The 14,890-nt window shown below is 43.7% G+C and overlaps 1 protein-coding gene and 1 pseudogene across 5 annotated transcripts in view; both read right to left on the reverse strand.

Moving 5' to 3' along the window:
• Nucleotides 1–14,890, reverse strand: part of LOC105517731 — a 731,019-nt pseudogene that overhangs the window by 254,776 nt on the left and 461,353 nt on the right. The window lies entirely within an intron of this gene.
• Nucleotides 8,524–14,890, reverse strand: part of MARCH8 (membrane-associated ring finger (C3HC4) 8, E3 ubiquitin protein ligase) — a 126,125-nt gene continuing 119,758 nt past the window's right edge. For all 4 annotated transcript variants that reach the window (XM_011950314.1, XM_011950312.1, XM_011950313.1 and 1 more), the window contains 2 exons: nucleotides 12,989–13,136; nucleotides 8,524–12,420 (listed from right to left, as the gene is read on the reverse strand). In XM_011950314.1, the coding sequence (XP_011805704.1) occupies nucleotides 12,116–12,420; nucleotides 12,989–13,136 (453 nt within the window). In that variant the 3' untranslated portion in view covers nucleotides 8,524–12,115. The remainder of the gene's footprint in view (nucleotides 12,421–12,988; nucleotides 13,137–14,890) is intronic.

Raw genomic sequence — 14,890 nt, forward strand, 5'->3', positions numbered from 1 at the left:
AAAGAGAATGAGGCAGAACAAATATCTGAGGAGACCAAGGCCAAAATTTCCCTGAATTTGGTGAAAGATGTCAATTTAAAGCTTCAAGAAGCTCAGCCAAACCCAACTAAAACAAATACAAAGAAAACCATACCTACATAATTCAGAGTTAAACTGCTCAAAACCAGAATTAAAGAGAAAAATCTCAAAAGCAGCAAAACATAACACATAGAGTATAACAAAAATGTGAATTACAGCTAGCTTTTATTTATTTATTTATTTTTTAGGCAGAGTTTTGCTCTTGTTGCCCAGGCTGGAGTGCAATGGTGGATCTTGGCTCATTGCAACCTCTGCCTCTTGGGTTCAAGCGATTCTCCTGCCTCAGCCTCCCAAATAGCTGGGATTACAGGCATGCACCACCATACCCAGCTAATTTTTTGTAGTTAGTAGAGGCAGGGTTTCACCATGTTGGTCAGGCTGGTCTTGAACTCCTGACCTCAGGTGACCCACCTGCCTCAGCATCCCAGAGTGCTGGGATTATAGGCATGCACCACCGCACCCAGCCCTACAGCTAACTTTTAATCAGAAACTGTGTGGGGCCAAAATATAGTGGAACAGTATTTTTAAAGCATTAAAAGAAAAAAATATTTACCAACACAGAATTCTGTAACCAGCAAAAATATCTTTCAAGTATGAAAACAAAAATTTCAGGTAACATAGAACTAAGAGAATCTGTCACCAACAGATCTGCACCACAAAAACATGCTAAAGGAAATTCTTCAGGCTGAAGGGAAATGTTAGATGGAAACTCAGATCCTCAGGAAGGAATGAATAAAACCAGAAGTGGTAGATATTTGGAAAATGCATAAGACTTTTCCCCTTCTTAATTTCTTTAAAATATATATAACTATTTAAAGCAAGTATTATAATATTGTCATGTGGTATTTATAATGCATGTAAATGTAATACACATGAAGATGGCATAAAAGACAATGGGTAGTAAATGGACTTACTCTGTTACATGGTTTCTACATTTTATATCAAGTGGTACAGTGTTAATTCTAGGTAGTTTGTAAAAATTTAGAGAGGTAGATTATAATCCCTAGAGCAACCACTAAAAATAATTTAAAGAAATATAGATAAAAAGCAATCAAGGACTTAAAATGGAATTCTAAAAATTCATAAATAATGAAGACAGGAAAAAGGAACAGAGAAATAAAAGCAGAGGTAAAAACAAAAATCAAATAATAAAATCATAGACATAACTCTAGCCTTATCAATAATGATATCAAATGTTTTAAAATTTTTAATTTAGTTTTTGTAGAAACAGGGTCTCCCTATGTTGCCTAAGCTGGTTTCCAACTCCTAGGCTCAAGTGATCCTCCCATCTCAGCCACCCAAAGCGCTAGGACTACAGGCATAAGCCATCACACCTGGCCCATCAAATGTTAATGGACTAAAAACTCAAAACTAAAAGAGATTATCACAATGCATTTTAAAAATTAATGCCCAACAATATGCTATATGTAAGATATACACTATAAATGCATAATAGAAGCAGAATTTTTTTCTGTCAGATATTTAAGGTTTTTCAGGCCACATGCAATTTGTTGTCATTTTCTTTTTTTTTACTTTAAGTTCTGGGATACATGTGCAGAACGTGCAGCTTTGTTACATAGGTATACATGTGCCAGTGGTTTGCTACACCTATCAACCCATCATCTAGGGTTTTAAGCCCCACATGGATTAGGCATTTGTCCTAATGCTCTTCCCCCACTTGCCCCCCAACCCCCCGATAGGCCCCAGTGTGTGATGTTCCCCTTCCTGTGTCCATGTGTTCTCATTGTTCAACTTCCACTCATAAGTGAGAACATGCAGTGTTTGGTTTTCTTTTCCCGTGTTAGTTCGCTGAGAATGATGGCTTCCAGCTTCATCCGTGTCCCTGAAAAGGACATGAACTCATTCTTTTTTATGGCTGCATAGTGTTCCACGGTGTGTATGTGCCACATTTTCTTTATCCAGTCTATCATTAATGGGCATTTGGGTTGGTTCCAAGTCTTTGCTATTGTAATTAGTGCTGCAATAAACATATGAGTGCATGTCTTTATAGTAGAATGATTTAAAATCCTTTGGGGATATACCCAGTAATGGGATTGTTGGGTCAAATGGTATTTCTAGTTCTAAATCCTGGAGGAATCACCACACCGTCTTCCACAATGGTTGAACTAACTTACACTCCCACCAACAGGGTAAAAGTGTTCCTATTTCTCTACAGCCTCGCCGGCATCTGTTGTTGCCTGACTTTTTAATGATTGCCATTCTTAAAACAACCCTACCTCAAGAGCCTTACAAAAACAGGCCATGGACTACATTTGGTCAGTGGGCTGGCATTTTCTGGCCCTTGATATAAAGAAACAGATAAGACTTGCAAATGGCAAATAAGTACATGGAAAGATGCTCAACATCATTAGTCATTAGAAAAATGCAAATTAAAACCACAATGAAATACAACTACAAATCTAGACTACTATTACAACTACTAATCTACATCCAGAATGTCAAAAAAGGTCATGATTGACAACACCAAATGTTGGCAAGGATATGGAGTAACTGAACCTTCACACATTGTTGGTGGGAATGTAAAATGGTGCTCCTGCTTTGGAAAAACACCTCACAGTTTATTATAAAGCTAAACATATCCCTACCCTCTCTGAAACAGCATTCCATTCCCAGGTAATTAAGAGAAATAAAAACATATGTCCACAAAAAATATCTATACAAAAATATTCTTACCACTTCATAGTAGCCAAAAAAACTGGAAATATTGAAGTATCTAGTAATAAGAAAACAGATGAAGAAAGGTACAGTCATGCGATGGAGTATTATTCAACAATAAAAAGGAACAGATAACTGATACAATAGTGTGGTTGAATTTCAAAAACGTGCTGACTGAAAAAATCATTATACAAAAGAGTGTATATACTGTATGACTTACAATTACGTTTTGGAGCAGGCTAAAACCAATCTCTGGTGGGAAAGAAAGAAGAACGGGGTTTGATTTTGGTGGGAGTGGGGATGGGGACAGGGGTGGACTAGAAAGCAGCATTAAGAAGTTTTCAGGGGCCAGACGTGGTGGCTCACGCCTGTAATCCCAGCACTTTGGGAGGCTGAGGCAGATCACCTGAGGTCAGGAATTTGAGACCAGCCTGGTCAAAACGGTGAAACCCCATCTCTACTAAAAATACAAAAATTAGCCAGGAGTGGTTGTAGGTGCCTGTAATCCCAGCTACTCGGGAGGCAGAGGCAGATCACCTGAGGTCAGGAATTTGAGACCAGCCTGGTCAAAATGGTGAAACCCCATCTCTACTAAAAATACAAAAATTAGCCAGGAGTGGTTGTAGGTGCCTGTAATCCCAGCTACTCGGGAGGCAGAGGCAGGAGAATCGCTTGAACCCAGGCGGAGGCTGCAGTGGGCCGAGATCGTGCCATCGCACCCCAGCCTGGTGGACAAGAGCAAGACTTCGTCTCCAAAAAAAAAAAAGAAGTTTTCAGGATTGGGATAATGTTCTATATTTGGATAGGGGTTTAGGTTACCTAGATAGATACATTTATCAAGTCATCAAATGGTACACTTCAGATGTACGCATTTCACTGTACGTAAATATTAACCCAAAATCAAAAAGAACCATGAGCAAATACTGAACTCTGGTGAATGATATGCATACTGAAACTTTTGTGGTGAAGTATAATTATGGCTGCAGTTGACTCTGAAATATATAAAAACCTAAGTTGATGGGTGAATAGAGTGATTAATAGATGGAAATCTGTGGTAAAGCATACAGAGAACAATGTTAATTGTAGATTCTAGGGTTTATATATATTCTTACTATATAGTTAATCTTTTTTATGTTTAAAAATTTTTATAATAAAATGTTGAAAAACCATGAAATCCTACCAAATGCAGTAAGACAAGAAAAGGAGATAAAAGGTATACGTAATGGGAAGTAAGAAATAAAACAGATGACATGCTCATCTATGTAGAAAATCCAAAAGAATGGACAAATAAACTCCTGGGAACTAATAAGTGGTTACAGTAAGGCTGTAAGATACAAGGTTAATATATAAAAGTCAGTCACTCTCTTATTCACCAGTAATGAACAAGTAGAAATTGAAATTCAAAACAAAGTACTGTTTACATTAACATTCCAAAAATACATACTTAGGTTTAAATCTAACAAAATACATACAAGATCTTTATGAGGAAAACTGCAACCCTGATGACAGAAATCAAAGAGAAACTAAACAAACAGACATAAGTAAATATTCCCCAGAAAGACTCAATATTGTCAAGATGTCAGTTCTTCAAAACTTGACTTACAGATTTCATGCAATCCTAATCAAAATTTCGGCAAGTTATGTTGTGGATATTGACAAACTTATTCTAAAGCTTAGATATGGAAGCAAAAGACCCAGCACAGCTAACACAACAATATAGTAGGAAAACAATGAATTTGGAAAATGGATACTACCCAGCTCCAAGACTTACTATAAAGCTACAGTAATCAAAATAGTGCCATATTGGTGAAAGAATAGACAAATAGATCAATGGAACAGAATAGAAAGCCCAGAAATAGACCTTCATAAATACAGTCAACTGATCTTTGACAAAGTAGCACAGACACTACAATGGAGCAAAGATTGTCTTTTCAACAAATGGTGCAGGAACAACTGGATATCTACATGCAAAAACAAACAAGCATGAATCTAGATACAGACCTCATGCTCTTCACAAAAATTAACTCAAAATGGATTATAGATCTAAATGTAAAATTCAAAACTATGAAACTCCTATAACATAGGATAAACCCAGATGACCTAGGTATGGCTATGACTTCTTAGATATAACACCAAAAACATGGTCCATGAAAGAAATAATTGGTAAGTTAGTCTTAATTAAAATTAAAACCTTCTGCTCTGCAAAAGACCACATTAGAAGAGGGAGGAAATATTTGCAAAGACACAACTGATAAAAGATTGTTACTTAAAATATACAAAGCCCTCTTAAACTTAACAGTAAGGAAACAATCTGATTGAAAAATGGGCCAAAGACTTAAACACACAAAAGAAGATCTACAAATGGCAAGTACGTACGTGAAAAGAAGCTGCACAGCTGGGGGCGTGGTGGCTCACGCCTGTAATCCCAGCACTTTGGGAGGTCAAGGTGGGCAGATCATCTGAGGTTGGGAGCTTGAGACCAGCCTTGTCCAACATAGAAAAACCTATCTCTACTAAAAATATAAAATTAGCCAGGCATGATGGTGCATGCCTGTCATCCCAGCCACTCAGGAGGCTGGGGCAGGAGAATCGCTTGAACCTGGGAGGTGGAGGTTGCAGTGAGCCAAGATTGCGCCATTGCACTCCAGCCTGGGCAACAAGAGTGAAACTCCATCTCAAAAAAAAAAAAAAAAGCCGCACATTGTATGTTATCAGGTAAATGCAAATTAGAACAATAACGAGATACCACTAAATACATATTAGAATGGCCAAAATTGAGAATACTGACAGCACCAAATATAGAGGAGGATGTGGAGCAACAGGAACTGGAGAGAATGCAAAACGGTATAGCCACTTAGGAAGACAGCTTGGCAGTTTGTTACAAAACTAAATATACTCTTACCACACCATCCAGCAATCGCACTCTTGGTATTTACTTACGTCCCCACAAAAACCCTCGTATGGATGTCTAGAGCAGCTTTGTTCATAATTGTCAAAACTTGGAAGCAACCAAAGATGCCCTTTGGTAGGTGAGTAAATAAATAAACTGGTATATCCAGACAATGGAAATATTATTCAGTACTAAAGAGAAATGAGCTATCAAGCCATGAAAAGACGTGGAAGAAACTTAAGTGTGCATCACTAAAGTAAGTCCATCTGAAAAGGGTGCATATAATACGATTCCAAAGATACAACATTGCAGAAAAGGCAAAACTGTGGAGATAGTAAAAAGACTGCCAGGGGCTAGGGCAGTGGGAGGGATGAATAGGCAGGGCACAGAGGATTTTTAGGGCAGTAACACAACTCTGTATGACACTATAGTGTTGGATACATGTCCAGATTCACAGAATGTAGAACACCAAGAGTGAACCTTGAACTGTGGACTTTGGATGAGGAGGATGAGTCAGAGTAGGCTCATGGATTGTAATAAATGCACCACTGTGGAGGGGATATTGGTAATTGGGGGGCTGTACATGTGTAGGGACAGGAGTAAATAGGCAGTAAACAAGCAATGCTCAATTTCATATATCTGAGAAATGGAGAATAAAACTTAAGTGACATACAAAGGAGTAACAATCATTTTAGGAACAATTTTAAAAATAACACTTGTGATGTGGCTCAGGAAAGATTCATTCTCACTGTAGGAAGGTAAGTGAATCATTTTAGAGGTTAGTTTTGCAACTCAAAAGATCAAATGCATTTACCCTTTTTCTACTTCTAGAAATCTATCTTCAGAAGTGCCCCTCCCTCCCTCACACACCCCCAAGTGTACCAAAATAAATGACATGGATGTGGACTGCAGCCTTATTTCTAGTATCAAAAATTAGCAAACAACCTAAAAATCTATATCCAGGAGGATTTAAAGAAATCCTGCATGAGTTAGAAAAAATAAGGTCGATGCCTGTGTTCTAACATAGAAAATAAACTGGTTGTTAGATGAAAAAAGCAAGCTGCAAAGTGACGTAATGTGTAAATGCAGTAAGCAAAATACATCATACACACACACACATATATATAGTACTTTCTATATATTTACCTATATGAGCATGATGCCTCCAACTGCATAGCTGTAGCTCTGGGAGCAGGACCTTGTAACAGGGCCTGACTGTCCCAAGGGGACTTTCCCTGGGAAAGGAACCAGGTTTGATTTTCAATCTCTTTTTTTTATCACCATGCTGACAGCTTTGTCATATGCCTTTCCCTCTGCTGTACTGATTTTTCTTTACAGAAGCTCTCCTTAATGCTTCATCAGAGACTCCCTCTTTTCCAAAGAAAAGCCAGCTGCATTCCCTGGTCATCTGGTTGAGCTCGAGGTGAGCCCCAGGGATCATGTGCCTCCCACCAGCCTGATACCCCAGTGGTGAGGAGTTGCCTCTTGGCTTTCTCGAGGCCAAGCAACTCAAGAGGTGTGGCAGGATTGCAGGTCACAGTGGCACTTCCAAGGCCCTGGAGAGTGACTCAACGCCTCTGTTATCAAGATATCACACAGGCTGTGCACCAGCAACTCTAGGGACATCCTTCACGTTGACAAAGAGTTGGCAAGCTTTTCCTATAAAGGGGCACACAGTAAATATTGTAGGCTTTGTAGGCCATACAATCTGTCCCAACGATTCAACTTTGCCCACGGTAGCAGTGAATCAACCATAGATAATATGTTAAGTGAATGTGCATGGCTGTTTGCTAATAAAGTTTATTGACAAAAACAGAAAGCTGCTTTTGAGCAGTTTGCTATCCCGACACGGACTGTGGGGAGTCCCTCGCGGCAGAGTACCCCATCAGTGTGGCCAGTTACATCCTCTCAAGCCTGCCCACACCCAGACCCTGTCGGGTGTGCCTTCAGAAAAACTCCCAAAATTCCCCAAAAGCATAGTGGCTCCCCGTGAGAGCCACTGTCCTCACCTTACAGGGGCAGGTTCCTCTTCCATTTCCACCCTCCTCAGCACACAGCTCAGGGGCCATCCCCGCCTCCTCTTGACCATAAGCACAGTCCTTCCTACACAGGCTCAGCAGCTCTGCGGGCCTGTCCCCCACCTGGACCCAAAGGCCTCCACTCCTGGGGACAGCTGTGACCATGGCTCTGCAAAGCAGCCTTGTGCCTAGCTCCCAAGTCGGCCGGCAGCCCAGAATGGAAGAGTTCTGTGGATCACCTCTGAGGCAGCAGCACATCCGGGCAAGCCTGGCTTCCCTCCCCTCCCCTTGCGCAACCCCTGACCCTGGCCACGCATGTGGTAGGGAAGCTGCAACCAGCCCTCAGCACTCCCAGCCCTGTGGGCAGTTTGCTGTCTGAGGATCGTGGCTCTGCCTTCTCTCAGAGGCCTTGCCAGAGCCAGGGGATACAGCGTGGCAGAGCTGTCACTGGCAACCCTGCTGGTCTCCCTGGTGCTTTCTCAGCTGGGCTGTGGGTCAGGAGCGAGTTTCTATGGATAAAGCTGGATCATAATCAAGTGCTCCACAGTCGCGTGGTGACACAGACTCAAGTCTGCCTTCCCTCAGGGTGGTGAGCGCAGGTAGGATCTGGGTGTCTGAAGCAAGCACACCTGTGAGAAATGCCTGTTTTCACTCCCATCCCACACACTCAACCAGACACCGCCAGGCCACCCCCGACACACGTCTGAGGGAGGCTGAGGAAAACAGATAACTCCAGGAGCCACATATTATTTTCGGATGTGCAAGCCAGACAACCCTGGAAAGGGGGTCAGGGAACTGGAGTGCCTGCCAACATCCCCAGTCTCCCTGCAGGAAAACACTCTCATGGCAAAACTCCTTTGTAAGAAAGGCTTTATTGCTGCAGTGAGACCCCAGTGTATAGCACAAATCCCCCTGTACAGAGAATTTTTCAAGTGGTAATACTGAGAAACAGTGAACATACACAAAAGAATACAAAACTAGACATTTAGATCACTAGAAACTTTCTAAGGTAAGAAAAATTTCAAATGTGAAGTGCCTTTTAGAAACTACACCACACATGCCAGTGTAAATTTGGTTTACCAATTTCTATAAACATTGCATCTAACTGTGCATTGGATCAACTGCACAACTTCAACAGCTACTTCCAAGACAAAGATAAATGCTTTTATTTCCCTATGTTTTGGTCTTTCCTTGGGCTAGAAATGGAAACTGCATGTTTCACACCAGATTCAAAAGGGAAAGCAATTCAATCACGTATTTGCCTCCAGCCACATCCAGAGCCGTGTGGATCTCACCCGGCTGGGCCCAGCCCTTCTCCAACCCTGAAGCCCACACCAAGGGTGCAGAGACAGCCCCAGATCATGCAGACATCACCTGAGGCTCCCAAACTGGCCCAGCTGCCTGAGGCCTGCACGCCTGTGGCCAGGTAGGACACATGCGCAGGTTTGAAAACTAGGCCTACACGACTGGGAGTGGACTGAAGCAAAAAGGGGAAAAACATTAAAGGCCTGGAGTAGAAAGAGACCTTAAAGTTTTCAGGAAATTCTCACAATAAACTTGGGCACAAAGACCAAAATGCTGAGGCCAGAAGCCTGCTTATGGTACTATGACTTATGGGGAGTAGAGGCCAAATCAGAGAGGGCTGGCTAGTGATACCCCAGACCACTTGCCTCTTCCCCTTTCCTGGCCTACAAGTACCAGGCCTCCTGGCCCTGAGACCTCATTCTGGGTTTCTATATGGGTCAACCAAATGCTATCCTTTCACTAAAGCCAGGTGCAAAATGGGGGGCGGGGGGAAGCTGGTGAGTACACAGCACCCAAAAGAATCGAGAGAGCAAGTTTTCCGAGGCTACAGGAACACTGGCAGAGTCGGTGGCCACACCAGATGGGAGTACCACATCCCCGCCAGGCTTCATGCTTCACTGCTAGCCCAGGGGGCTAGAAGGGTCTGATGAATCAGGAGCTGAACTAGAACCTTCAAGAAAAGGCAAGGCAAGGGGGTGGCTCTGTGCCGCACCAGGAGGGGAAAGAAGAATGTGTGTGGACTGTCCACAGGCCAGAAATGATGAGATGGTGTTAGGCAGAAAAGGAGCAAGAGGGCTTCCCATGAGAATCTGGTTGGGCATGGGAGGGATACAGGGCTCAGTTATCAAGGCACCTTTGCCATAGTGGGGTGCCAGCTACACTGGGTGGGCTGCCCAGGGGCTGTCCCTACCTACTTTCCTATCTACAGGATGTCTTGGTGCTTTTCAAGTTCAGCATAAGCGGTTCCATTTGTGAAGTGGGGATTCACACTTAGGAAATCTATCCTGGTCTTCACCTGAAACACTCATTTACTGCTGGGTGGCAGGAACAAGTACACAAAACCAGGGGCCTTGCCTGGGCAGTTCCTAAGGGACACTGGCAGGGCTGATCTGGGATTCAGCTCCCCTGAGTGGACAGTCTGTGGTTGCCTGGGGTCCCCAGGCTGAGAAGGAGTACGGGTAATTGCACTTCAGGGCACAGTGAACACAGGCACGGGCTGGATGTGGCCTGGGAGACAGAAAGGGGAGGCTGCCCTATTTTCAGGAGCTGGCTATGGCTGGACAGTGCCTGCCCGGCCAGAAGGCCACAGCAGAGCCACTCCACAGACTAAGACCTGTGTTGCCAAGGAATCAGACACTGGCTTGGAGAAGACAGAAGGATAAAGCCTGCTGCTTTTAAGCCCACATCATAGCTTAGAGATCCTTCAGCCTCCTGGCCTTCAAAACGAACTCCAGGGCTTTCACTCTGAAAGGCAAAGAAATCACCTTGTGTCTGCTTCATCCCCTTAGCAGGACAAACGAAATGCCTAAGGCCCAGAGAGACTGAGGGCAGGACCCCCAGCATCTCCCATCTCCTCCCTGCAGGCTGGGTGAGGGAGTGGCCTGGAAAGGAAGCATCTGCGCTACTTACATTGGGTTTCAGGCCCCCTGGCAACTTTCTCGGAGGTAACTATTTGCCTGGAACTAGGAAACTGGGTTTTAAAAACATAATTTTAAGCAGACTTTTTAGAGGGACAAGGCCATTTGATGGTAGTGATTTTGGTTTTGTTTTATGAAAATGGTACAAGTGGTAATCCCTGATGACAAAATGGACCGAGAGTGGGGCCAAGGGCCCTGAACAATCCTGTCTGTTCAGTCCGGTTAAGGCGACAGCTGGGCGGGCGTGTGGCTGGGGAGCAGTGGCACAGCAGACCCTGGCAGTTTGCTCACACCTGGCCCTCGTCCCAGAGCCAGCCCGCCTGCCTCTTGGCCCTGGCAGTGACTTCACAGAACCTCCCCGAGCAGAAACTGCATGGTGGGCCAGCGCTCATCTTGCATGCAAGAGAGAACCTGCAGTGCACACACCCCGGCCAGGGTGGCACATGGCTGCTCTTTCAATGTGAAGCCAGCACCAACTGGAGAGATTTAACTATAAAGGAATATTTTTAAAATATTCAGTTTTGTTGTCATTGTCACTTCTTCTCTTTCCATTTAGATCTCATAAACTGTTCTTTTTCAGTGTTGACAAAAAAGAAACATACAGGGCAGGTCTATGAAATAACACCTTGTCATAAAACAGGCCCCAAAGCATAGGAATTATGCTTTAATTGCCATTTAGCATCCATTAATTCTCATGAGATCTGTGATTTAAAAAGCCTCTGGCCTGCTTGTCCTGTCTTAAAGTCATGAGTCTGTTTTATGAACAAAACGAATGCCACGCTTCTTAGCATATATAAGGCAAAATGGGTTTTTGATCTCTCATGATGTAAAGGAGATACAAAGGTAAGGAAGGAAAGATTTTTAAATGAGACTTTTTTTGAGTGTCAATCCCACTGGACACATATATTACAAAATAAAGATTTTCTTCTGTAAAGTGCTGTTTGCTCAGTGAATCATGCGCCGCCACAGAGCACCACAGCCCCACCTGCTCAAGAGTATGGAGGAGGCTGCATCGGCAGAGGGCGGGCAGGAGTCTATGTTTGGGGGTCTGTTTCAATACCATCTCCTGGGGTTCACCGTGGTGCAGAGGGAATCCTCTCATCGTGGCTAGACATTCCCCAATGCCCTGCTCCAGGCGGGGGACTGCTGCAAGCTGGAGGCAGCTGCGGATCAGGGCCTGGGCGCCCCTGCTCCTGCTCTTCCCTTGGGATTGGCATTTTATTCTCTCATTCTGCTCAAGACCATGGGCAGGAACTCTGCTGGCTCCCCATCAGGTCATCATGGGGGTCTTCCACCTTCCCACAGAGCTGCCAGGCAGAGGCAGTACCCAGGTATACCCGGCCCACAGGAGGATTTTCTAGGAGACTATGGAAGGTTTAGAAAAAGAGAAGCCACTATAATCACCTGTCCAGTCTATGCTATTAAAGGACATAAGAAAGGTATACAATTGGCAGTAAACAATTTCCTTCGGCTCTTCATGGATGTCCAGGAATATGACAACCCACACACAATCAGACGTGAATGATTTCTGCTCCAGTGTCTTCAGGCTCTGTGCAACAAGAAGAGTTTGTGTCGGAATAACAGATTCCACGTCCATGTTTATTTTCAAAGTTGGGCTCTGCTAGTGGAGATTTTTCAAAAATATTCTTTTTGCTTGTTTCTGGACAGTTTTGAACATAGATCACTCTATTATAGGCCTTGAGTCTCTTCCACAATTGCACATACACTTTACACTGAACATACATAAAAAGAAGTCCTCCGGTGAAGCCGATGGCCACAACCACCAATTTAGTCCAAAAGGGCCATTCTAGGATTCCTGGAAGGGAAAAACTCAGCCTATCAGATTTTATTTAAGATCTGAAGTAAAGAAAACACAACTTCTGAACTTCCCATAATCAACTGATTCTGTTGTTGTGGTTAAGAGATGCAGTCTTGCTATGTTCCCCAGGCTGGAGCACAGTGGCTATTCACAGGTGTGATCATCGCACACTACAGCCTTGAACTCCTGAGCCCCCAGCAATCCTCCATCCCTCAGCCTCCTAAGTATCTGGGACTACAAGACTGTACAACTGACCAATGGATTCACAATTCATCCAATGTTGCTTAGTCAAAGAAGAGTGGAAGACAGTGTCCAGCTACTTCCTGCTTTTCCAGGATGCAGTTTGCAGATTCTCATGTTCCAGAATATGAACTCTCCTGACTGAGTTTCAAAAACTACCACCACAGCAAAAGAAACGCCAAAAAGGGGTCTGGTGCCTTCTAACTGATGTCCCTCCTCCAGAAACCCAGACGTTTTTGGCTGACTGGAAAATCCTCTGACCCCAGGACTCCTGTGAGCTATCCCAGCCCCTGTGCTGAGCTTGCTCTTCAGCTTGAGAACTCACCTGTTGCCTGCCCCTGCTTGATCTCCTCGGCGGTACGGTCAATGAGCACATATAAGGACCAGACCACACATGTGATAGCAATGATGTGGAATGTCACTGAGCACATGATCTTCCTGCGCTCGCTGGACGTCATCTGCAACTTCTCCCACTAGAAAAACAACACAAAGTGTGAGGCTCAGGCTTCTGGAAAAGGGCTCCGGTGGGGTGAGAGCATTGTAGGCAGGTAAGATTGGCTTTCTGCCCCACTTCTCCCTTCCCAAACTAGATGCATTCCCACAAGTTTGTTCTCCTAAAACCACTTGGCTTCAACCAGGTACCAGGTGCAGCCAACATTCTATGCAATGAAAAGCCGGGATCAAGATGAATGTTGAACTACCATCAAAAATCCCCTTGTCTGCTTACTCTTGCAAGCAGACAAAAAATGGCCTGATAAAAGAATTCTATGATTTCAGTCCTAATGAAAACAGTATGTTGGCCCAGGACCCAGGTGCTACGTTTTAAGTCTCCCTGATGTGCTGACTGGCATGGACGAGCGGAAGAAGAGGGTTGATGACGCCACAACACACTAGCAGATGGGTCACACTACATTGTGAAGGTGAATGGCAGAAGACGCTCACTCTTTGGTCCTTGCTACTTTGGCAGCAACAGCTCGAAATCGACGCTAAGAGTTTCTGGTACAAGCAGACTCTGCTAGTCCCATCTCCTCTAGGAGCTCAATAATTTACTCCAAATAGCCAGACTTTCTTTTTCATTTACTGGTTTCCGAATCAGGAGAAAACACATAAAGGTAGAGAGAAAGAACAATGTGTAAACACTCTGCACATATCCTTGCCAACCCTAGTCACAGCCTCTTTCCAGATGGGTCTATGCAGGGTAGTTGAAAATAGAGCCTCAAAGACTTCCTATATTGAGAGATTAGCATAGAGTAGGCACCCAATAAATTACAAAGCTTCTACTGGGCAAAACTTTTTTTAAGCAGTTTGCACAAGCCTTCTCTAACATCTGGTCATTTTCTGCTGGGATTTTATACACTAGCAAGTTCCCTGCTCTTCCTACCTGTAACACAGAGTCAGTGCCTTAGTGCCCCATGCTTCCTGCTACTCCTACAACACACATAGCTTTTGACACCCTGTTAATGCTCACCCTCACCTTTCTAGGGTATGCTTTACTCCACAGACAGCCTGACCTCTCTAAACTCCTTTCACTCTGCCTGCAAATCCTAGTAATCCTTCAAGAACTGCTCCACTTCCCCAGCACTCTCGCCCATAACGAGCATTTCCTTTTCTGAATGACTGATAGGCTCTACCAGCACATCATTTAGTATTTAATTGGCTAGTATTTGATGATGTGACTTATCTTGCAATTTATATATTAATGTTCTGGGATAGGAACAGTCTTTTATTCTTCCAGACAAAACCTTTTGTGCTGGGCATCTAGAGAGATGTATGAAACAGTCAACATTTAAACAGAAAGCCAGTGCTTTGGACAAAGCTCCTCTCAGAGGGCACAGCAACATGGGCCTCCAGACAGCTGCGTGTCATGCAAAGCCTGTGGGTCCTTTCTGAAGACAGCTGCATATCTTGCAACATTTGTGCTTTCTTTCTTTTCCCTATCCACCTACTCATGCTCCCGTCCAGCAAATACTTACGGGTGTATACAAATAAATTTACTGTGTGCTACACTGTGCTGGGTGCTGAGGAGATACTAATCTCCAACAGACAGTCCTAATCAGAGAGGCAGGACGTCAACAGTTAGTACATATAAAATTAGGTCCTGACTAAGATATGTCACAAACAGTCTGTGGTCAAAGGCCACATGACTGACACCAACAAGCAAGCAGTCTTACTTTGAAGGGAAAAGAAGCATTATGAATGGTCAGAAAGAGTTTCTTCCTGAGGAGAG

The sequence above is a fragment of the Colobus angolensis genome, unplaced genomic scaffold (genome assembly GCF_000951035.1).
Source record: "Colobus angolensis palliatus isolate OR3802 unplaced genomic scaffold, Cang.pa_1.0 Scaffold306, whole genome shotgun sequence".
NCBI lineage: Eukaryota > Metazoa > Chordata > Mammalia > Primates > Cercopithecidae > Colobus > Colobus angolensis.